Genomic DNA, 25,662 nt, shown 5'->3' on the forward strand with positions numbered 1-25,662 from the left:
GCCTATAGGTATTGCATGTACTAGCTCTTTCTTTAAATCCAACATTATGTTTGTAATTCATCTGCTATGTATGTACCTTTACCTGAATAAAGAATCTGAACCTGATTCTAATTAAAGGGATACCGGGCGAGTAGAGGCGGGCGCCACGGCTGGAAGAGTGGCGTACACAGCCCAGGGGTTGAGGCCACGGTTTCAGGGCGGCCGTGAAGTTATCGGCTGGACAAACCCATCAGCAAACGGCACGCATCACAAAGAAGTCATGGTGGCCGGATCTTCGGGAAACACCAAAGGAATAAACACGGACACGTCAGTATAGACATTACACGAGTTTAGCGTGAATCCTGGTGCAGTCATAAGATACTCGTCCGGCGCATCACGAGTGCTTTGGCCTGGGTTTGTATCCCACCCGGGAAGAATTAACCGGACGCCAATCCTTAACTGCAGCCCCTCTGTTCACCCAGCAGTGAATGGGTACCCGGTTGTTATACTATTTTTAGCGGGTTGTATTCCGGGGAAAATCAAGATTAAGGACCTGCCCAAAATGCTATGCGTGCTTGTGGTTTTACAAGAATGTAGTAGCTTATACATAGTGTATATGAATAAATAAATAAGTACAAATAAATCTTGACAACGACAACTGCTGGTAAACTTGTCGAGATTTTAACCATTGAGCCTGAAATTACCCAAGGGCCATTAACACTAGTGGCCTCGAGAAGGACAGGAAGCCGGCAGCATGTCAAAAGTGAGATGATATCATTTTGATATCAGCCCTATCATGCCTGGTTTGCAGTGTTAGCCCTGTGGCCCTCAACCTGTTATTTTTTCCTGGTATAAGAGTTGACTTAGCCCTGAAATGATTTTTGTTACCTGGTGTTGCACTTTCTGCAGAGCAGCTATGTCCTTTTGAAGATGTAGGCTACATGCTTGGATACAGTAATCAAGATGGGGGCTCACCAGAGATTTATATAGCTGAATAACTACGTTCTTTTCCTTAAAGTCAAAGGTTTACTTGATTATTCCTAGGGTTTGGTTAGCTTTTTTACTGCTGCACCCACTTGTTGTGCAACTTTCAATAAATGATGGATTTTTACTCCAAGGTCTTTTTCTTCATCAGTCTGCTGCTGCTGTTGTTGAGGGGCGACAACGATCGAGGGATTGGATGTGCTCTCATCAATCAGCTGTAATGTACTGTTAATTTGGTAGCTGTGACATGGGTTGCTATGCTCCACATGCAAGTTCTTGCATCTTTCAATGTTGAAAGCATTTGCCAGTCTTCTGACTATGTGTGGAGTTCATATAGATCTCTTTGTAAGGCTTCAATATCATTATCATTTCTCACTTTACCATAAATCTTTGTGTCGCTACCGTAGAAATAAGAAAATTCACTTCCGCAAACAGTGGTAGACGGTTGGAACAAGTTAGGTGAGAAGGTGGTAGAGGCCAAAACCGTCAGTAATTTCAAAGCATTATATGACAAAGGGTGCTGGGAAGACGGACACCTCGAGCGTAGCTCTCATCCTGTAACTACACATGGGTAATGACACTTAGGTAATTACCCACCAGAGCTGTAACTGCCAAAACTGTGCTGAATTTCAAAATATACCTGGAAAAGATCAAGGTAAATGGGGGGGGGAATCTTCGACAAATCTCCGGCTTCCTGTCCTCGTCGAGGCCACTAAGGTTAGTGGCCTTAGTTAAATCAGGTAATGCTAAGAAGCTTTGGGTAATTAGACGGACCTTTTAAATTACTGATGGTTTTGGCCTCCACCACTTTCTCACTTAACTTGTTTCAACTGTCTACCACTGACCTCTTGGTTTTGAAGTTCCAGATCTTGGGAATTCTTTCCTATCAATTTTATCGATTCCCGTTACTGTTTTGTATGTAGTGATCATATCGCCTCTTTATCTTATATCTTCTAGTTTTGACATATTTAATGCCTCTAACCTTTCCTCATAACTCTTGTCCTTCAGTTCTGGGAACCATTCAGTTGCATGTCTTTGCACCTTTTCTAGTTTGTTGATGTGCTTCTTAAGATATGGGCACCATACAACTGCTGCATATTCCAGCTTTGGTCTAACAAAAGTAGTGAAGTACAGTATTTCTTTAGTATTTCACCATCTGTGCATTTAAAAGCAATTCTGAAGTTAGAATATGTAGCATAGGCTTCTGTCAGGCATAGCATAGGCTTGCATGATGTTCTTTATGTGGTCCTCAGGTGATAGTTTTCTATCTAGAATCACCCCTAGATCTCTTTCTTTAATGATTTCTCACATAATTTATAGGTTGTGTGGTTTCTATGTTCTTCTATTCCATATTCCATAACATGGTATTTATTCACATTAATTTCCCTATTCCAAGTGGTGCTCCATACACTTATTTTGTCCAGGTCTTCTTGAAGAGCATGACAATCATCTAAGCTTCTTATCTTCCCTATTATCTTAGCATCATCAGCAAAATGTTCATATTCAGTAATTCTGTATTCCATCTGGTAGATTGTTTTATGTAGACAATGAACATTACTAGTGCAAGAACTGAACCCTGTGGTGCTCACTCATGACATTTCTCCAGTCTGATATATTACCTCTGTGTGACCTTTCAGAATGAAGCAATCTCAGCAATCTTCAGGGAACTACCTGGCCTCCTCCAAAAATTGGCATTTCATTACATTCAAAGCTGCATTTTTCTTACTAGAAATTATAGAAAAGGGGGTTGAAATTGAGTACCACAGGAAAAGGGGTAACTGACATTCTGGCATGCAAGGTGATATTTTAACAAACCTTCCTCCTAATAGACAGTACGTTTTAATACTAAATGTAGTAAGTACATTCCTGACTGTCGCCTATAGTCACCTATACATTCTTCCTCCCATTTGATGCATCACACCATTGTGATTTCAGTGTGTAATGTAGTATCTCTAGTGTGAAAGGTTCTTGTTGCCCAACCTGTCATTTTTCTTGCAGTTGGGATTGCTGCTTTATTGTGTTCTTTAAATGTAAGGTCTTTCGACATCATTACACCTGAATCCTTTACATTGCCTTTTTGTTCTATGTTATGATTTGACCGAGTTTTGAACTCTGTTTCTGTTTTTATATTTTAATTTTTTCCGTAGCGTATGAGCTGAAACTTATCTTCGTTAAACACCATATTATTTTCTGTAGCCCATAGAAAGACCTGATTGACATCTGATTGGAGGTTTGCCACTATGTTGTCTACTCATAAAAATCCTAGTGTCATCTGCAAAGGATGATACAGTACTATAAGTTGTGTGATTAAGTTGTGTGCTGGTGATTAAGTGTATTTATGTACTATGCTGATTGTCAGGACTGTACTTATTACATTTAGTATTAAAACATACTGTCTATTCGGAGGATGGGCTGTATTTTAACCAAAAATATTGTAACAAAATATAGTGTTAAAAATCCAAACAGACATAACTAAACATTTCTCTAGCAACAGGAATAAATTATCATTGAATATTTTCAATTCATAGAGAATAAATATTTAAAACAAGACTTGGTACCAACTTCTAGTCAGTAAAGATTTCATTTGATCAACGAAATATATAATATGAGGGCCTGGTGGCTGAGTGGACATCGCTCGAGGTTTGAGTCCTAAGTAGTCACGACAAATCATCAATATGGGTTCAGGGAGGGTAAATCTTGCCTTACTGGCTTAATAGAATTCTACGACCAGGTGACAAAGATTAAGCAAGAAAGAAGGATGGGCAGACTGCATTTTCTTGGACTGTTGGAAAGCCTGACACAGTACCCCAAAAGAGGCTGGTACATAAGCTGAAGAGACAGGCAAGAGTAACTGGAAAGGTGCTCCAGTGGATAAGGGAGTACCTAAACAATAGGGAGCAGAATGTTACAGTGAGGGATGAGACCTCAGTTTGGCATGAAGTCACCAGTGGAGTCCTACAGGGCTCTGTACTCTGACCTATCCTGTTTCTGATGTACGTAAATGATCTCCCAGAGGGTATAGACTCATTCCTCTCAATGTTTGCTAATGATGCCAAAATTATGAGAAGGATTAAGACTGAGGAGGACTGCTTGAGGCTTCAAGAAGAACTGGAAAAACTGAAGGAATGGTCGAACAAATGGTGGTTAGAGTTTAACCCAAGCAAATGTAATGTAACGAAGATAGGTGTAGGGAGCAGGAGGCCAGATACAAGGTATCATTTGGGAGATGAAATAATTCAAGAGTCAGAGAGAGAGAGAAAGACAGACTTTGGGGTTGATATGATGCCAGACCTGTCCCCTGAAGCCCATATCAAGAGGATAACATCAGCGGCATATGCCAGGTTGGCCAACATAAGAATGGGCTTTGGAAACTTGTGTAAGGAATCATTCAAAACTTTGTATACCACATATGTCAGACCAATCCTGGGTATGCAGCCCAGCATAGAGTCCATATCTATTCAAGCATAAGATTAAACTGGAAAAGGTTCAAAAGTTTGCCACCAAACTAGTACCCGAACTTAGAGAGATGAGCTACAAGGAGAGACTACGGCACCTCATGTCGCTCGAAGACAGAAGAGTTACGGGGGATATGATCACCACATGGCAAGATTCTCAAAGGAATTGATAGGATAGATAAAGACAAGCTATTTAACACAAGGGGCACACACACTAGGGGACACAGGTGGAAATTGAGTGCCCAATGAGCCACAGAAAGAACTTCTTCAGTGTCAGTAGTTGACAAATGGAATGCATTAGGAAGTGATGTGGTGGAGGCAGACTCCATACACAGTTTCAAGTGTAGGTATGATAGAGCCCAATAGACTCAGGAACCTTTACATCAGTTGATTGACAGTTTGGAGGCAGGACCAAAGATCCAGAGCTCAAACCCCGCAAGCACAACTAGGTGAGTACAACTAGATGAGTAAGGGTCCGGGTTCGATCCCCAGCAGGATCGAAATAAAAATAAAATAAATGCCACCACAAAACAAATAATCATGTTATGAGGTTACAGTATTTTACTTAATTGACCAAAATACACAAATTACCCCATCTAAGAATCCTATGCAAACAGACATACTTTTTTACTGTATTTAATTTTCTCCACCCAGAATAAAATAGAAGATGAGATACATAGATGCACTGAGAGTGGGCCCCAGACGGGTTCCTATGCTGCTGGGCACCATCACTGGTGGTATAGAGCAGACCCCATATACCAGAAGATTATATCTCCCACCACAATCCACTCCTTGCTTGCCAGCTCCAGCATGTCATCTGCAAGTAAGGACTATCTTTTTGCCAACTTTTGACCTTCATATAAGAAATCAGTGTGCTTACATATCACTGACTTCGGGGGAGTGAGATCTAGCTCTTTATACCTCTGCTTTCTAGCTGTTTATACCTGATGTGCTAATTGCCTCTATCATTAATGTTTTCAGCATATTTCTTTTTAACCCTTTAACAGCACTAATTGTATATGCAGTATACAATTTTGATCTAACTACCTGCACGGTGCACATTGTATATACACTTTTATTGTGACAGTCTGGTGGTGCACAGAAATTGAAGCATTCCTGCCAATTATTTTTTCTTTGTAAATTGTTAAGAACCTTTCCCTGAACAAGTACATGTAAATTTTTTTTAAACAACTTGGCTGTGGCAACTTGGAGAAGATGCGATGTGATGTCAACCAATACGTGTTCGCTCATGCAGGAAGCTCCCAGTCTGACACACTCTTACACTATTTGCACAGTCATACAGTGTATTACGCACTCAATACTTCGGAAGTGAGTTATAAGCAAAGAAGCAGTCTATGGTACACAGCGTGAATTTGCACTCTATGCACCAGGTACACACAGATTTTCGCTTCCTGTTTCTTCATTGTGTGCGCTTGCAAACAATGCACTCGCATACACCTTTGGTCTTTAGTTTCTGTAGGTAGTATGTAGGCAAGCTTGTGAAGTGTAAGGTAGTCTTAAGATCAAGGAAAAGATCAATGACAAAATTCTGTCCTAGTACAAAGTAATTGCAAAATTGTCTGATATTGCTGAACACTTTTTGCACTTTCCAAAGTCGATAATTTCTATCAACATTTGCAATGTTTTCAAAGTGTAGGCACCTTAGAAACAACAGGAACCTGTCTCATGACATTGTTGAACACTGGGCTTGGAACAGTGCAAAATTTGCTGTAATACTCCTGTATTAAGTGTTTCACAGAATGTTTCATAAACAGACACATAGCTAAGAACACATACACTTTAGCCACAGTGGTGTCCTTCCATCATGTCATACGTGAAGCAGTAAAGAGAGCATGGGGAAATTGTGTGAAACCTCTGTTTGGCTTCAGTGGAAGCCTCAGCAATCCTTGAGGGTGCAGTAGTACTCCAGGTTGCAATTCTTTTAACCATGTCGTGGCATAGTCGACTAGAGCGTGCATTTGGGAACATCCAGGCATAGGTTCAAATCCTCATCACAACTGTGGATTTTCTCATTGATGTCACAATAATGTGATTTCTGTGTATTTGAAGTATGTCATAATTGCAATCAACCGGGGTAGGACCCAGAAAGGAGGCAAATCAAAACACTACTGTCTGGTAGTGTTTTGTTACCTCCCCCCTAGAAAGAAACAAACAAGCAGCTCTTCATTCAACTAGCACTCCCGCTCCTTAGTGCTACCCCAAGGTGGATGGAAAGGGGGGGGCCCTTAGTGCTAGGAAGGGGGCCCTTCCTCTCCACTACGGGCTCACCATAGCCCGTGCTACTTGGAATTTTGTTATGAATATCTGAATGTAAAACCACCACCACCTTGCTCCTATCACAGTCGACTTGATAATGGCCCAGGATAGACCGAAATGTCATCGTCTCTTCTTCTGGTGTGTGGTTTGGTCATCATATCTTCAGCCACGAATTATTAGGGGGGAGCCAGCTCTCCCTCCCTGACTGTGAGGCCATCACGGTGGATGCTTTTTGGCAGGACTGGTCGTGGTGGGGGTTCCTTTACCTCTTTCTCCCCATTTAGCTGTTGCTTTGGGTTCTGGCTTGGCTGGAATCCTATTGGGGGAGAGTGGTTCTCCTGGCTCCATGATGGCCAGCTCAACTTTGGTTTCAGGTGCTGCTTGCTTGGGAGAACAAGGAGCCGCATGGAGGAGAGGATACATGGAGAGCCAAACTAGTGGAGGTGTCGACAAGAAACTTTCTAAGCCAACACGTCGGGGAACCCACTAGGATGAGGGAAAACGATGAACCAGCAAGACTCGACCTAGTCTTCACTCTGAATGACTCCGACATAAGGAAAATTTACTTCGAGGCCCCAGTAGGAATGAGCGATCACAATGTACTGACATTTGAGTATCTGGTCGAAGAAGGGCCAAAGCACTCGAGAAAGGGAACAAAGCAAAAAGCTAGCATTCCGTAAGGGAAATTACGTGGAGATAAGAAAATTCCTAATGGATATCACGCAGAAGTGCATGGAGGCAGCAGAAAAGTTTATCCCGGCCCAAAAGGTAAAAAATGAAATGCAGATGAGAAACCCATGGTTTAATCAGAGATGTAAACTAGCTAAGCAACAGAGTAAAAGAGCATGGAGAAACTATAGAAGTAACAGGAGACATGATCACTACCTACAAAATTCTCAGAGGAATTGACAGGGTAGATTAAGATAAACTGCTTAACACTGATGGTATGCGAACAAGGGTACAGAGGTGGAAACTGAGTACCCAAATGAGCCACAGGGACATTAGAAAGAACTTTTTCAGTGTCAGTAGTTAACAGATGGAATGCATTAGGCAGTGATGTGGTGGAGGCTGATGCCATACCGTTTCAAATGTAGATATAATAGAGCCCAGTAGGCTCAGGAATCTGTACATCAGTTGATTGACAGTTGAGAGGCGGGTCCAAAGAGACAGAGCTCAACCCCCGCAAGCACAATTAGTCTAGTACATGCTGGTGATGTATATGATGCTGACACTGTTGCAACACCCGGACCAACAGGTGTGAGGTGGTATTCTTCCCTTGAGTGAAGAGGAATTCCATGTCAGGAATTAATAATGACTTTAAACCATGAAGAAAAGCAGGTGGTGTTCACTTGACGATGAACTTTATCTTATGGTATTGGTAACATTGTTATTGGGGGTTATTAGGAGTTACCATTATTGGTAACCCCTAATATTTGTTCTTATATGCAAATATTCCTTTAGAGCATTCTATTGCGAACAATTTGATTTCAACTTTAAGGACGTAACATGAAAAATTAGGGACAAAACCCGTCGGTTATCATGTCAATTCGTAAACGAGAAATGGAGGAAAATGGAGAAAAAATACATCTAGTGGAAAAATCGACAGGTTCATAGCAAAAGTGCGACAGTATTTGGTTTGCACTCACCAGTAACAGATGTCTTGATCCACTTCTCCCTCCCACCCTCACCACTACTGGTCAGCACTACTGCTGGTCTCCCTCCCTCCCACCCTCACTACTGCTGCTGGTCTCCCACCCTCACTACTGCTGCTGGTCTCCCACCCTCCCTCCCTCACTACTGTTGGCCTCCCTTCCTTCCTCCCTCCCTCACTACTGCTGCTGGTCTCCCTTCCTCCCTCCCTCCCTCACTACTGCTGCTGGTCTCCCTCCCTCCCACCCTCCCTCACTACTGCTGCTGGTCTCCCTCCCTCCCACCCTCCCTCACTACTGCTGCTGCTGGTCTCCCTCCCTCCCACCCTCCCTCACTACTGCTGCTGGTCTCCCTCCCTCCCACCCTCCCTCACTACTGCTGCTGGTCTCCCTCCCTCCCACCCTCCCTCACTACTGCTGCTGGTCTCCCTCCCTCCCACCCTCCCTCACTACTGCTGCTGGTCTCCCTCCCTCCCACCCTCCCTCACTACTGCTGCTGGTCTCCCTCCCTCCCACCCTCCCTCACTACTGCTGCTGGTCTCCCTCCCTCCCACCCTCCCTCACTACTGCTGCTGGTCTCCCTCCCTCCCACCCTCCCTCACTACTGCTGCTGGTCTCCCTCCCTCCCACCCTCCCTCACTACTGCTGCTGGTCTCCCTCCCTCCCACCCTCCCTCACTACTGCTGCTGGTCTCCCTCCCTCCCACCCTCCCTCACTACTGCTGCTGGTCTCCCTCCCTCCCACCCTCCCTCACTACTGCTGCTGGTCTCCCTCCCTCCCACCCTCCCTCACTACTGCTGGTCTCCCTCCCTCCCACCCTCCCTCACTACTGCTGGTCTCCCTCCCTCACTACTGTTGGTCTCCCTTCCTCCCTCCCTCACTACTGCTGCTGGTCTCCCTCCCTCCCACCCTCTCTCACTACTGTTGGTCTCCCTTCTTCCCTCCCTCCTGGTGGCTAGCTTTGTGGATTGACAGCCAGAGATACCATGGAGAATCATCTAATACAATAAAGCATTCATGAAATAAGTATTTTTATAACTTTTATTATCCTAATAATAATACTAAACAAAATCTGTAACCAAAAATGTATATATGATGATGTACATTCAGAATTTAAGAAACAAATCTGGCTAATTGGGTTTGAGTGTGATAGGCTTATTGATTGAGCCCGTCCAACCCCTACCACTGACACCACCACCACCACCCTCCTACATCCCACACACATTATCTGCTTCAAGGTCATGTAGTTCAACTGTCCTTAATTCATAATTAAAAAGTGTTTGTTAAATTACTAAACAGGAAGCAATAAAACAATGTTAATGATTATTAATGCATCGTAATACTGTACACTTAACACGAAAATCAACATACTGTATAATGGCATAAATATTGTACAGCCAAGATATAAATTTTAATATGGCGGGAGGCTTTGGTTGCCTGGTATTTTTGCTTTGTCCTCGAATTATTACACTGACTTCATAACACATTCCTCGTTGCCTCTGCCTGTCTCTCTCCCGATTCCTTTACCTCCTGATTCCCTCCCTGCCTATCTCCTAGCCTCTCCCTGCCTATCTCCTGTCTGACTCCCTCCCTGCCTATCTCCTAGCATCTCTCCCTCCTTCTCTCACTACCTCCCCCTCCCTCACTGCCTCCCTCCCTCCCCCTCTCACTAATTCTCCCCATCTCTCACTGCCTCCCACCCAAGCTCCCCCATCCATCCACCCACCAGTCAGCCATCACTGACAATGCATGCATTTGGAGCCGACATGGTGCACAGATGTTCCTTGATTGTGCAGATATGTAAAACAAAGTCACAGAATGAACACTCCAACCTCGTGACAAATCAAAACAATGGGAACAATAGGCTGTGAATCTGTGATGTCACGGGTAGAAGGCACTCTAGAGTGGTGCCGTGTGCCGTAGAGTGGGCGTATCAAGTCTGTCTGAAACATGTTCCTTTGAGGAAAGCCAGAAAGAGATCCAACGTAGAGAGAGAACACAGACGACACTATAAAAGGAAAAAAAATAACGGAAATGCTTATGCAGACACGAATTTCCCGTCAAAGAAGGAATAATTTAAATAGGGAGATTGGAGAAATCGAGCTGAAATTGAAACACTCATATCAAACTGAAGAAAGGCAGTTAGAACAGAAAGCAATTCAGGAAATAAAGAAAAATCCAAAATACTTCTTCACATATACGAAATCAAAAGCAAAAACCACTGCCAGTATTGGACCTCTTCATACAAGTGAAGGTTCATACACGGAGGATGACAAAGAAATTAGTGAAATCCTAAAAAAGCAGTATGAGGACATGTTTAGCTCTCCAATAAACAACATGAAAGTGGAAGATCCAGACAATTTCTTTATGCGTGATATCCAAACCCCTGTAAATATAACTGATATCAACATGAGCGTACTAGACTTTGAAAGAGAAATTGAAAACATGCCCATGCACTTGGCCCTGGGTCCAGATTCATGGAATTCAATATTTATAAAGAAATGCAAAGTGCTGGTAGCACATGCACTCAGTATAGTGTGGAGGAAGAGCTTGGACATAGGGGAGATACCAGATGCACTTAAAGTAGCAGACATAGCCCCTCTACACAAGGGAGGGAGCAAAGCATTGGCAAAGAATTATAGACCAGTTGCACTAACGTTGCACATAATAAAAGTATTTGAGAGAGTGATTAAGAGTCAGGTCACCAATTTCATGGAGACCAATGACCTTCACAACCCAGGCCAACATGGATTTCGAGCAGGAAGATCGTGCCTCTCATAGCTACTTGATCACTACGACAAAGTCCCTGAGGCATTAGAAGAAAAACAGAATGCTGATGTGATATACACGGACTTCGCAAAGGCTTTCGATAAATGTGACCATGGCGTGATAGCACACAAAATGAAGTCAATGGGAATAACCGGTAAAGTAGGACGCTGGATACTCAGTTTTCTGTCAAACAGGACTCGGCGAGTAAGTCGACCATATAAAATCTAGTCCAAGCGCAGGTAAAAGCTTTGTACCTCAGGGTACAGTCCTTGCACCGCTGCTTTTCCTTATTCTCATATCAGATGCAATGGGGCCTCGACTTACGGTGCTAATCCGTTCCCAGAGACGGATCGTAAGTTGAAATATTGTAAGTCGAAGCGATTTTTCCCATAAGAATTAAAGGGAATTGAATTAATCCGTTCCCCACCCTCCAAAATATTAACATACAAATACATTTTATACTGAATACAATGTTTTTTTCTAACTACAATACAGTACCAAAGTGTGTCTTACCTTTATGGAGGACTCTTGATGGTGTATGGAAGATGGTGATGAGGGGGAAGGAGGAGAGTTGTTCCTGTTTGGAAGGGGAGTCCCCTTCCATTATCACATCAGGCAGTGATGTTTTCTCTGGAGTACTCTCTCCTACGTTTTGCCTGAATACCACTAGGACCTGGTTGTGGTTCAGTGCTTGTTTGTCTCACTACAAATTTGTCAAGAGACATTTGTTTTTCCCTTCATTTTAACATTTGTCAGTAATGATGCATCACAGTGTCATTGAATAGGTTAAGGCAACGACCTACTGCAGCTTGATTTGGGCGAGTCGTTTCAGCAAAGGTTTGCAATTCTTCCCATGCTGCACACATTTTCTTAATTGTTGAGGAAGAGACATTCTGTACTCTTGTTTCTGCTCTATGGTCATCCTCTCATGGGTTTTCATATGTTGAGCCTTACCACTGACTTAACTGGGACTCATGGCGTGTTATATAATAATTACTTTAATGTTCAAAATGCAAAAAATCACCACAAAAGCGGAATTTCTTAAAGGCGCGATCGTCACTAAGTGGGCAGCTGTAGTAAACTGAGGCAGGTCGGCCGTGTGACTGGGAACCATGCGCTCTGTCGACCCGAATGTGTACCAACAAATATCGGAAGTCGATGACACCATCAGATGTCGAGTCGCATTTTTCGATGAAATTTACATCGTAACTCGAAATTATCGTAAGTAGGGGCAATCGTATGTCGAGGTGCCACTGTATAGACAAAAATACAAGTCACAGCTTCGTTTCACCCTTTGCAGATGACACAAAAATCAGTACTGTATGAAAATTACCTCGGCTGAAGACATTGAAAAACTTCAAGCTGATATTAATAAAGTTTTCGACGGCATCAGAAAATAATATGATGTTTAACAGTGATAAATTCCAGGTACTCAGGTACGGTAAAAATGAGGACCTTAAACATAATACAGGGTACAAAACACAATCAAATGTGCCAATAGTAGGAAAACAGCATGTAAAGGATTTGGGAATAATGATGTTTGACGACCTAACGTTTAGGGAGCATAACCAAGCAAATATTGCGTCTGCCAGAAAAATGATCGGATGGATTACGAGAACTTTCAAATCCAGGGATCCCATCACAATGGTTGATGGCATCCAGGATGTGGTGGGTATGTGGGCCTGCGGGCCACTCCAAGCAACAGCCTAGTGGACCAAACTCTCAAGTCAAGCCTGGCCTCGGGCCGGGCTTGGGGAGTAGAAGAACTCCCAGAACCTCATCAACCAGGTATAAACCAGGTGGCACTCAACACTTAGTGGGCAAACTAGGCCATCAAACCACCACCAGCCAGAACGATGCTTGGCGAACCGCTTTCGCACCCAAACTTGGTTCATGTAGCGTAACCCCAACCCCGGCCGGCGCGAGGCTTGGCAGACCACTTCCTTACCAGAACTTAGTTCATATAGTGTGAAACCCTAACCCCAATCAGAAAACTGGAATATTTGGATAACCAAAGTTCGCAAAGCAAGTGGCCGTCTGTAAAATTATGATGGAATTTTATACAATGACAATAACCACATTCACATAGTAATGTGACCATGAAACGATAGCAAGATTTTTTTCTCGGGTCAAGGTAAACTACATTACTTCCACAGAGCTATTAATCAGTATTCTTATTTGTAACGTACACGTAAAACCCAGACAATAATTGTTTCATCATATGATGATAACTGTTACCCAGTGAATCAACATATGACAATAACCACTGTCTAAGGGTTAAAATACTGTATTGTATTTAATGTAATATTTCTCTTGTACTCTTCCAGATGGTGGTGAGTCACATCCCTCATGGCACCAGCTGGTTGAGGCAGGCATCACGAACTCTGTGCAGTATACCACAGGCCAAAACACATGCCGCACAAGGTGCCATGCCTGGGAAGGAGAATTCATTCAAATATGTGCAACCAACTACACGGTTAAAAATGGTTATGGAGTATTTTAGTAAGTAGTAACCAGTTTTAACCACTGTGCTGCTCGGGCTCCAAATATGGCACCCCCGCCCCCCTTGTATGCAGGAAATAAATTCTTGGCAAAATTGTTGTTTTGTTTTTGAAAATGTTAAATACACTTCCCTGATCACAGATATGTAAAAAAAACGAAATTATACTTAGTTTGGCCGCAATGGCGTCCAGAAAATGGCGTGCGACGTCACGATTTGGTGGTCGCCCATGAGAGACTCCTGGAGGCAGTCACGCGCCAACTTCAACATGCGCGAATTGCCACAAAAAAATATGTTTTTAACAATTTTTTGCGTACATTTCCAAATACATTTGTTTTGTTTTTCTTGCCAATTCTATGTATAATGAACACTTACACAATATTATGGCAGTAGAACATCCGTACTGTTCCAAGGCACTGTGTTATATGCATCACAAATGTGTCCACATATATTGCTCATGTATCCAATGTTTCATGTTCATTTATATATATTTACAACATTTACACTATGCTATCACACACTATATACATTCACCATCAACACACTCAGAACTCCGCGAGTGTAAGCTGCCACACCTAGCCAGCCCTCCCTCGCTTCTCCAACACCTCACGCGACAACATTCCTCCTCCCACCATACTGTTATTGTTTTTATTACACTATTCACACACATTATGTATACGTATCTACATGTTTTATTCACCATAACTATGCAACTAAGCTGGCATTGTGTCCAAACAGCATAGTGGCCACCATCAACTGTATGAGAAATCATACAGCAGATGATGCTACGAATACGATGCCATCTCCCGTACCAAAAATAGCTCCTCCCAACATTCTCCTGTTGCTGTTATTACACTACACTATATACACACATTGTCACATTGTACATACCTATGTACATTTGTGTTCACCATAGCGAACCTCTAAGCTAGTATGGTGAGCAAAACAAGAGTGGCTGTCACACACAGTGACGCTACCTCGATTCCCTCCCTCTCTCACCAAAATTCCTCCTCCCACAATACTATACACAGCGCTAATTATCACCGCAATCCTGCTGTTATCATAATCCTAGTCACAATCTTTTAAATGAATAATTCACCACAAGTTTATTTTGTAAAGGAAGATAAGAAGTTGTCTGAAAATTCTTAGATGGACGAAATAATGCTGTAGTGTTGTGGCTTGCGCTGTGAACATCGTGAATAGCATTGATTCACTGATATTGAACATGTACACAGTCATCATCACACTCAGGCTCTTCTGTAATACTATCATGGGTAAATAATACCAGTTACATATATATTTTGACATTAGGCGATGCTGTGGTCACAAGCTGAACAGCAACGCTGTGAGTTCATGCTGCGTGCGCCAGCCTTGGTTGCTCACTAAGTACCGAGGCACTCACACCTGGGAATGTTGCCCACGATTTAAAAAGAAAAAAAAAAGGCGTCTGTTTATAAAAGCCCTGAGGAAGCTGATGTGAACCCCATGTAGCCGTGGGAGTTTTGAATCATAAGCTATACCTATAAGATCCCGGAGGCACATTGCGCAACCCGTCGAGCGCCTGCAGGCGCGGTGCACAGTTCAGTGGTCAAGTTTACCTTTGTTAGCTTGGTGTGCACACTATTCTTAATGCATGTACTGATTATATCACCATATAATATACTGTCCTATAACTGGAAAAAGTGAAATACAGTATAGGCATATTTATTTACTATTTTATGAAGGGATGTTGTTATGCCTTAGAAAGTTATTATTTTTGTTCAGGATATGATGAGTTCAGAGAGATGCAAGTATGGTGGTGATGGCAGAGAGTTCAATAATGCTCAATTGAAGATGAGCATTATAGAATAATTATAAGTTCACCACTTTTGCAGATGTGTCAAAGACTTCCAGCTCTAAAATAATAAACAGTGATCCACGCCTGAAGAGCTGCGATGTCTACACCCTGGCCCGCAATATGAACACACTCCAGGTGCGTCTCAACCCTCTGCTTTCTTTTAGGACTTAAGAATTTTTGCAAGGGTAAGTTTGATGCATGCGATGCATATTAGTGATACTGCTATATAATTTTTGTGCTTCATGTCTGTCCTCTTTCTGGAGTATTGGAACTACACTAAACTTTTTCCAGTTTTCTGAGAAATCTCCAGTTTCTATTATGTTTTAGTTAGTGGATAACAGATTCCCTGTAGCCTCTTTCAGTACCCATGTCATACATGGTCCAATTTTATTGTGTTTGCTTCATCTAGTTATTCAAAGAAAATATGAACAGATTTCAAACACACAAGTAACACCTTCACCAGAACAAGCTGTGAAGCAGGGTCTACCAGTGCTGAGAAGCAGAATCAAGCCAAGAACCAATGACTTAGAAGTACTGTATACCTAAATGGGAGCAGAGGAAACCAGCCCACAACTGAACGAGGGGAGAGTATAGACCTAAAAGCCCAATGGAATCCAAAAGTCAACCACGAATCCCACCTCTGGCATCTCCCAAACACCAGTAGCCGATTCCCCTCCTCCATAGAAAAAGAAGGCACTGGGGCAGAGTGAACCTCTCAAACAGAACATTACAAATAAAGGGGTAGAGCTGCAAGAAAGGGTGGCAGAACTGCAGCCTCATATCACAGTTTAGGAGACAAAACTGACAAAATTTAGTAATAGATGCAATTTCCCATTTAATTTTAAAGTTGTGGATGGAATTTCCTTCAGCAACCTTTGCTTTTAGTGCATTCCACTTGCCGATCACCCGTACAAGGAACGAGAATGTCTTACATTTCTTTGACTATTGTGTGTCCAGCTTCCACTGGACAATAGATTCAAAAAGTAGAAAGTACTCCGACTCTAGGACAAGTGAAAGTAGGACTTCCACTTCTACCTCTTTTTAATTTAAGTAGGCTTCCTTTATACACTTTAGATATTCCCCACAAGATCCAATATCTAGTTATCATATCCCGTCTGTTTCTTATCTCCCATAAGGATGTGAGACCTCGGCCTGTCCTCATAGCTCAGGCCTCTCAATTCTGGTACTAATCAGGCTGCAAACCTCTGAACTTTCTCAAGTTTTTGTTCATGCTTCGCAAGGTGTGGGTTCCATGTTGGAGCTTGTTATGACCCAGTGTATACATGACATTATTGATATACACTAAATCCTAACTGTGTAAATAAATTGTATAATTAATGCTGTCTTTAAATGTATTGTTTAAGTGACCATACAAATTTTGATCCATTATCTGTGTGGGTACTACATGTCCGTATGTACGGTGGACTATTAAAAGTTTTCAAGGTGTTGTTGATATATGTTTTGGGCGCCTTGTCAAACTGTTAACGGCTTGTTGAGTGATGTGAGAGTTCTGGCCAGTGAGCGAGTGTGTGTAATTATCTAAGTGTAGTTACAGGATGAGAGCTATGTTCGTTGTGTCCTGTCTTCCCAGTACTTTTTGTCATATATCGCTTTGAAACTACTGATGGTTTTGGCCTCCGCCACCACCTTTCTTAGTTTGTTCCAACTGTCTACTACTCTGCAAAAGAAAATTTTATAATATTTTTCTGTGGGGGAGCCCCGTCGGCTCCCAGGAACTATTGAACTGATATTAGCTAATATTAGTATGGGGGTTTCAGTCAGAGTTGTCATGCCTACTGGGGACCACTATCCAGAACATGGTCCCCTCAGAGAAAAGAGCAATGGCCTGTGAAATTCACATGTATGAAAGTATTCATGTCTGCTATCAACCGGTGTCGAGCACCCAGAAAGGTAGGCGCTTCAAAACAGACCCCCACCTTGTAGAAATATTGCAACCCAAGACCGCTTAGAGGCTAGAACCCCTCTCCCCAAGAAAAACAAGCTAATAAGCAACACGTCATCACACCGCTCGTTCTTACTGACCCCCCCCCCCCCTTCCCGTCCTCTGCTCCACCCAGGAAGGGGATGGTCCCAGCCCACCGAGCTGGAAGCCAGACCATCAGTTTGTCGGCTGAAGCTATACTGGGTGGTCGTCTGCTCTGGCCTTGGTTGCCCGATTGGTTTCACCCCCCCCCCTGCTGGTGTTCCTGCTGTGCATTGGCGGTGGCCAGGAGTTCGTACCAAGGACTGTGCATGCTTAGGGCACTCTTCCCTAGGCGCCCTGTGAGTACACCCCTTGGGGTTCAGAGTTCCCTTCTCTGGGTCCTTCAGGTCCCCATTCCCTTAGAGGTAGTGGCTGCTTGGCTCTCTGCCTCACCCTTGGGGTCCGCTCAGCTCTCGGTACTTTCGTTTGGCCCTGGGTTGGGAGTGGTTTGTTGCTGATTGGGATCACGGTGCTACCCAGCTTGCATAACTGCAGCAGCTGTGACTTTCTGGTCCCCAGGGTTGTAGTGCTTCCTCCTATTACATGGTGCAGTAATAGAAACCAGGGTTCCTATTAAGTGATACCTGGGTTCAGTAGAGCAGTCCTCTTCTGGACCTCCGAGGTTGCTCACTTCACAGGATTCTGTTGGACCCGCACGCTTGAGTTGCAAGAAACTTCAACCGTTCTGCAGTTTTATCTGGGGGGGGGGGGGGGGTTGAGTTTGAGTGACAATGCGTGCTTGTTCACCCCTGTGCTTTCTCAGGATATTGGCCTTGTACAGCTGCATGTACAGGTTCCTGCCTTTTCAGCGTCCTTGGTTACCGAAGATTTGCCCACCCGTGAGCATTTGGCTTCGGTCTTGTCTCTCTTTTCCCTTCTTGAGCTGTATTCAGTCTGGGTTGAAGATGTAGAGGCATTAAGTGCCGCGCTGGCCTCGCGGGGCACTTCGTCTAGTGTGCTGGCTTCGGCAGCTTGGGCGTCAGCCGCACTGTTGAAATTTGTGCCAATCTTGAAGGAGGCGATGTCTCTGTTCTTTGCTTTTCGAGTTGCGTGCCATCAGGCACTGCTCGCTCTCTCTGGAAACCGCTTGGGCCCTACCTTGAGGTGCTTCCGGGGCTTAGTGTCCCCGCGGCCCGATCGCTGGCTCTTAGGTTTTCGTCGTCGTTTTGTATGTTGTTGTTTGCCAAGTCTGCTGTCATGCAGTTTCTGCAGGTGACTTCGTCTAGTTGTTGTCCTAGGTTGGACGTGTTTGTTCTCTGGGGCAGCCGTTTATGGCCTTCTCAGAAGGGTCGTGCCAGGTCTCAGGGTTCTGCTGGTCAAGGTGGGTCATTGGTGCCAGCTTTTGAGCCAACGCTGCCTTCGGAGCCGACGTTGCCTGGTCAGCGAAGTGATTGCTCTGTTTGTCGGTCAGCTTCTTGTAAGCAGTGTCGACCCTTTTGCTATTCGGCCTGTTGACATGGCAATGGGGGGAGGCTCGCTCTGTTTGCTCGTGCTTGGTCCCTCAATTTGTGGGCGTTTTCAGTCGTGTCATCCGGCCTGTGGTGGCGTTTGGTGACTCCTCCTTTGGGGGGTTCGGGGCTGACAGGGCAGGCTTCTTCCCCTGCACTTCGTCAGGTCATCTTTGAGTGGGTGTTCTTGGGCGTGGTCAAAATGACCCCGTCCCTCAATTGGGTTTCCCGCCTGTTCCTAGTGCCGAAATAAGAACGTACGGATCTGCCATTCATTCAGGACTTGTCCCGCCTGAACCCCTGGATTCCTTGCCCCTAATTTTGGATGAAAACTGTCTTAGGTCCTGAGAGTGTGTGTGTCTGGATGGTGTCCATGGACCTCAAGGACACACATTGGCACAACCCTATTCATCCAGGATTCAGGGATTGGCTAGGTTTCGTGGTGGGGTGTCAGGCTTGCTGCTTTCGTTTCCTTCCTTTTTTGCTTGAATCTGGCACCTCGTTTATTCACCTGTCTTACCAGGGTTGTGGTGACCTGTCTGCTTCTGCTAGGGGTTCGGGTCCTGGCCTACCTTGATGACTGGCTGGTGTGGACTTCTTGTCGGTCTGCTTGTCTTTTTGCCAGGGGTGTGGTTCTTTCCCATCTCACCAGGTTCGGGTTTCTGGTAAACTGGTGGAGTCCCATTTGGTTCTGTCCCAGGTTCGAACCTGGCTGGGTTTTGTTTGGGACTCGGACCACTTCCATGTCTCTCCCTCCGGAGGTATTACTGCGGCTGCGGTCTCGCATTCAGCTGTTTCTGGGTGGGTCTCGGGTCACTCGGTGGTTGCTCGAGCAGTTGTGCGAGAGTTTGAACTTTGCCATGCTGGTTTACCCGCCAGGCCGGGTTTGGCTATGTTGGCTGTTCTGATTCCTTCGGAGACGTCCCTTTCGCCTCTCTCGCGATCACTGGGTTCGGCCTCCTTACATCGGCTGCTGCATCGCCGGCTTCCTCTTCAGGTTTTTTGGGGGTCAGTGCCTTGGCACCTACCCAAGCCCTCACTTTGTGTGTTCACGGATGCGGCTTTGTGACCAGTACTTATCAGGTAGGCCAGAGGCAGTCGGGCACATTCTTCTGTCTGGCCCACAGCACGGTGCAGGAGTTCGCAGCCGTGTGGATGTCACTTCGAAGGATTCGGGTTGCTTGAGGTTCGACAATCCAGATCTATTTGAACTGCTTTCCGGTGGTTCATTGCCTGAACCGGGGGGGGGGATGGGGGTTTGATGCGATCCTTGGCTCTTTGGGGCTGGTCGCTTCAGATGACTCGTCTGCCGAGTTCTCTGGGTTTGGCTTTCCTGGTCGTTCACGTTCGGGGGGTGTCAAATGTCCTGGCAGACGGCCTGTCATGGTTCATTTCCCTGTCCATGAAATAGACTGTTGACACCGACTCATTCAGTTTGCTCTGCCGGACGTATGGGCTCTCAGAGGTGAACCTCTTCACGTCGGCTTGGTCGAGGCATCTCCTGACCCATGTGGCGCCCTTCGATGCCTTCAAGCAGGACTGGTTGAGGAGGGGTTACCTGTACCTCTTTCCCCCAGTTCCATTGTTGCTCCAGGTCCTGGCTCGCTTGGAGACTTAACAAGGGAGAATAGTCATGTAGGCCCTTTGGTTTCAGGCGCTGCTTGCTCGATATCCGAACCCAGGGGTCTTCCCGCGGCTCCGCCTCTTTCAGCAGATTGGGCCAGTCTTTTACATAGCTGGTTCGATCTTCTCAAGTCTTCACGTCTGGTCTTTCTGACGCGGGTCTATCACCATTTGCATGGTGAGCAGGTGGCTTCTTTGATGGCGTCCCACCTGCATGCTTCGTCTTGGCAACAGTATGAAGTTTCCTAGTGGTCCTTTCGTTATTTCTTGTCCCTCCGCAGGTTTTCTTTTGTTTCGGATTGGGTTGTCTTGTCCTTTCAGGACCACCATGTGTTGTGCCAAATAATGTTGCCTCGTATTGTGCGACGCTGACGGAGCCGCTTCAGCTTGCGTTCAGGGTGGATGTTACAGTACTTCTCCATTTCGCAAGTGTCTTGTGCTTTGATTTACCTCCGGTCTGTTCATGCGCCGCCTGAGCCATCTTGGTCGTTGGACCGGTGCTCTTTTTTTCTCTTTTCTCCTTAGTTTGTTGTGGCCCCTTCGGTTCAAGATTGTTTTTTGAAGGCTCTTTTCCTGTTGGCATTGGCCTCTGGGGTGGTCGGGTTGGGGAGCTTTATGTTCTTTGGCACAGAGGTTTCTGCTCTTTTGGTCCTGGTTGTAGGTTTATTCGTTTGCAGCCATCTCCTCCCTTTCTGGTGATGAATGAGACTGCTGCTTTCTGGAGAGGTTCTTCGATTGTTGATGCTTTGTTGGTCCGGCCTAGGGTGCATCATATGTTGTGTCTGGTTGCGGCTCTTCGGTGTTACCGGCACGCCACAGCCTCAGTAGCCGGTGACACTTTGGGTTGACCCGGTTTCCCTTTTTCCCTGTTCCAGGGTTTGTGTCCCTCAGGCCGTCCATGGGGTTATTCGGTCCAGCCACCCTGTGGTCTATCCTCGTGCCCATAACTTTCGTAAGTCTGCTCCTTTGGCTGCCATCTTTGGTAATATGTCTTGGGCTGACATTCAGGCATGGGGTTTTTTGGAGGTCGAACAGGGTTCTGGCTGCTTGTTACCTAGTCAATGTTCCTGGCCCTAGTCGGGTATGTGTCGCATTGAGTCGGCAGTTGCAGCCTGTTGTCTTGACTTCAAGTTCAGGAGCGAGTGGCGACCACCTCCTGGGTAAGTTCCTCTTGTTTTATCTTTGGTTAAGTAGCTCCTGGGAGCTGAAGGGCCCCCCCCCCCCCAGAAAACCAGTATTGAATGTAATGAAATGTCATTTTCTGGGTGAGACTTGGAGGGTTCCCAGCAACCCTTCCTCCCTCCCTCCGGTTGGCACTTTCGCAGGTTTTGACATCCAGCCTCTGAATTGGGGGTGGAGGGGGAAGCTGTGCAGACAGCAGTGCAGTGATGGGTGTGATGTCATGCTAATTTGCCTGTTTTAGTTTGGGGAGTTCTGTTCAACAGTTCGGCTTTCAATAGCAGTTTTTAACCAGAGGGGGTTTGTTTTGGGGTGCCTACCTTTCTGGGTGCCTGACCGGGTCAATGGCAGACATTGAATGCTTCCAACCACACAGGGGTTTCTATAGGCCATTGCTCCTCGTGCCTCATCTAAAGAGGCCAGGTTCTGGCTCGTGGTTCCCAGTATGCAGACCTCCATTCGCTTTGACTATTGCCAGGGTTTAATACATTCATATCAGCCCGGATAGCTCTGGGAAGCCTCCTGGTCTCACCCAGAAAATGGTGTTTTATTACATTCAACGCTTGGTTTTTGCCTTTTTCCATTTATCTGTTAAGATTTCTGTGCACAAAGATGTCACAAATATTAATCCAATATTAATTGGAGTGGAATGCTCAGCTCAGTTGCACATTCTCACATTCCTGCTGAAGCTTCTGTAGCTGATTTGTTTGGTGAGTAATACTGGACTGTACCTGATGTGTTTGTAAAGACTGTAATAATGGACTGTACCTGATGTGTTTGTTGCAATTGTAATACAATACTGGGCTGTACCTGATGTGTTTGTTGAGACTGTAATACTGGACAGTATTAGATGCGTTTGTTGAGACGGTAATACTGGACTGTACCTGATCTGTTTGTTGAGGCTGTAATACTGGGCTTTTCCTGATGTGCTTGTTGAGACTGATACTGGATGGTACCTGCTGTGTTTGTTGATGCTGTAATATCGTAGAGTACCTGATGTGTTTGAATGTTACAGGAGAACAAAATAAGTGCAGAAGATGTGAAGAAAGTGCTGCCGCTGCTGTACCGCAGTCCACTCTCTACAGAACACAGGATTGCTATACTTAAGGAACTCGGGCTGTGTAACCTTAATGCTCAGCATTATCTTCAGTAAGTACACACCTCTGCTGTCTTTCTCTTATTACCATTACATTCATACTTTATCAGTAGTTGTGGAGCACAGTGGTCTACACTCGCTTCACAACTGAGGGACCCAGGGTCATCTCCCGGGCGCGAGAAATACAGTTGGACACATTTCCTCTTGTTTAAAGTGTTTGTTCATGTAGCAGTAAATAGGTTCCTGGGAGTTAACAACTGTGGAGGGCGTCGTCCAGGTGAAGGTCGGTGGTCAGCCTCGTTGGACCTCAATGAGCGTATGTACAGGCTTTATGTTCCCAACATCTGTAATTATTACCATGTTTTCCTCTTTCATGTGAAGATATCACCTTCCCCAGCTGTAGTTCATCCTGCTCTCCCCCCCCCCCTCCTGCTTTTAGCTCCCAAACGTCTGAGGGTTTCAGAGTCGGGGCAGGGTTTGCCTGATGGTAAGACACTGGCGGCTTCGGGGATTGACCCTTCCAGATCGGTGGCGGAGACGTTCAAGCCTGTTCCTCCTACCGGAGGTTTTTGGGTCGCACCAGCAAGCCCCCTTAATCCCTGCTTTTCCAGTGGACTTTGCTTTTTCTTCAGAAGCAGAGGGTTTGGAGGAGGGCTTGTCCTCAGGTCCTGACTTTGAGGATCCCAGGGCTAGGGAGGAGTTGACTTGGGGTGCTTGGGCCCCGTTTGCCCCCGCTTGAGTGTTGGTACTCTTGGTGCGGGGCTTCTTGTTACAGGGGCAGGGGGTTTCCCATCACCCTCTCCCTGTACGATTTGGATACAAGTTCGACTCTTCCCCGGGGTTTGGGTCTGGGTTCCCTTGGGTTCTTCGGTTCCCTCCTTCCGAAGGTTTTTGACTTCCCGCATCCCACTGAGGGAGGTGCGGGAGGCCCTTGTGGCTTACCTCCTGCTAGATCTGGATTACGCCTCTATAATAAAGCCTTCCTTTGAGTTTGGCTCCTCTTTTCTTTACTGGGTGCTTTACGAGATGCCGGAATCTTCCTGGCTGGCAGACTGCCCTTTATTTTTGTTGGGGGCTTGGCATTCGTTCTGTCAGACCTGCACGCTTAGATGACGGGAGTTGACTACGGTCATTCAGGTTTACATAGGGGGCGAGTTGGAGCACCTCAATGGGTGCTTGTTCGCCCCCATCCTTCCTCGTGATGTCGGCCAGGTGCAGTTACACGTGCAGGTTCCCTCCCTTTTGGTGTCCCTGATCCAATCCTCGTAAATCCAATTTACGAGGATTTGAAATAAAACCAGCAGGTTTTATTTCACAGACTTAGTGGGTGCCTATCCAGTGGTAGCAGACAATTAAAATTCACTGAATTTTATCAGTGCCACTGCTCTCTGCACCTCTTTAGAGGGGGATAGGTTCTGGCTCATGGTCCCCAGTAGGCCAATAGAACTTGGTGACTGATGGCACGTAGTTTGGCACTATATCAGCATTGTAGGTTCAGGGAGTAATGAGGTTTCACCCAGAAATGGGCATATCATTACATTCATTGCTGGTTTTTCCCATTTCCTTATTCACTTTGTATCCACAGAATGTTTATTTTCTGTGGGAAGCCCCATCAGCTCCCTGAAGCTATCATCACTGATCAAGTGCCATAGGACCTAGTGTCATCAGTTCCAGAGTTCTTTTTGCCTACCAGGAACCACAAGGCAGAACCTGGTCCCCTCAGAAAGGCAAAGGGAGTAATGGCATATGACCACCTTACATTTAGATGTTATTTTCCCATCACCAAGAAAGCTCTCAGAGAGATAAGCAAATCAAAAACCATTGCCTGGTTTTAAAAAATGAAACTGAAGCCCCCAAAATGCCAAATGAACATTTGAAGAAAACAACCAAAACTTAGTTAAACTAGCCCCCTGCTAGTTAGCTCCACCTTTTCCCCTTCTTGGGGGAAGGGGGGGATGTGCCAGCCCGGCCTTCCGGCTTCAGTTCCTTACTGATGTGCTTACCTGGTGGTAGAGTGTTGCTCTGGCTCCTCTGTCCTGTTTTTGAGTCTTTTTCTTACCTTTGCAGCAATGTTTTACAGGAGAGTGTACATGAGCCAGGAGTTATAGTGTGGGGGAGCTGCATGAGCTCAGAGTTTCCTTCGCTGTGCACAGAGTACTTCCCTTGTACGGTCAGGATAGTACTCAGTCTTCCCTGGGGTATTTGGGAAATGCTCCCATTATGGGGCCTCTTCGCTTGGGGTGATCCTTGCCCTTGCTGTAAGCCAGGGGCCAGATTCATGAAGCAGTTACGCAAGCACTTACGAACCTGTACATCTTTTCTCAATCTTTGGCGGCTTTGTTTACAATTATTAAACGGTTGATGAGCTCCGAAGCACCAGGAGGCTGTTTATAATGATAACAGTTGATTGGCAAGTTTTTATGCTTGAAAACTGTTTAATAAATGTAACCAAAGCCGTCGACGATTTAGGAAAGATGCACACATTCGTAAGTACTTGCGTAACTGCTGCTTGAATCTGGCCCTTGGGGGTCTTGCATTTTCTATCTTAACCGAGGTTTAGGGATGTTTTTGGCTGGAGGGGGTGCACTGCGGTTAACACAGCCTGCACTTTACCAAGCTGCATATGGGATGGATCCCTGACGTTCTCCCAGGTTGCTTGTTCTCTGCGGCTTAGTCTTTGGTTTTTATATTTTATACTTTATGTATTTTAGTTGTTTGGCATTGCAACCTGTTGCAAAGCTCCAGGTTGTGTGCCCAGCTGGTTGCCCTGGATCTGCCCTGTTTGTGTTTTATAGACTTAGAATTGGGGGTGTTGGTTGACTCGACCTTGATTCCGTCTGCACCCCCTCTTCCCTCCCTCCCTCCCTCCCTGGTGGTCTTGG

At 45.3% G+C, this 25,662-nt stretch overlaps 1 protein-coding gene and 1 long non-coding RNA gene across 5 annotated transcripts in view; one reads left to right on the top strand and one right to left on the bottom strand.

Annotated features, from left to right (window-relative positions):
- The window catches only part of LOC138366608 (uncharacterized), a 75,674-nt gene that overhangs the window by 11,863 nt on the left and 38,149 nt on the right, over positions 1 to 25,662 (bottom strand). The gene's annotated exons all lie outside the window — the stretch shown is intronic.
- mTerf5 (mitochondrial transcription termination factor 5) overlaps positions 151 to 25,662 on the top strand; it is a 57,734-nt gene continuing 32,222 nt past the window's right edge. For 2 of the 4 annotated variants that reach the window (XM_069327656.1, XM_069327660.1), the window contains exons 1-5: positions 151 to 306; positions 5,073 to 5,241; positions 13,441 to 13,615; positions 15,488 to 15,585; positions 22,700 to 22,833. In XM_069327656.1, the coding sequence (XP_069183757.1) occupies positions 5,086 to 5,241; positions 13,441 to 13,615; positions 15,488 to 15,585; positions 22,700 to 22,833 (563 nt within the window). In that variant the 5' untranslated portion in view covers positions 151 to 306; positions 5,073 to 5,085. Of the gene's footprint in view, positions 307 to 368; positions 394 to 1,114; positions 1,181 to 5,072; positions 5,242 to 13,440; positions 13,616 to 15,487; positions 15,586 to 22,699; positions 22,834 to 25,662 lie in introns of those variants that run through there. The other 2 variants (XM_069327659.1, XM_069327657.1) reach the window with 2 other exon arrangements.

This window comes from Procambarus clarkii, chromosome 20 (genome assembly GCF_040958095.1).
Source record: "Procambarus clarkii isolate CNS0578487 chromosome 20, FALCON_Pclarkii_2.0, whole genome shotgun sequence".
NCBI lineage: Eukaryota > Metazoa > Arthropoda > Malacostraca > Decapoda > Cambaridae > Procambarus > Procambarus clarkii.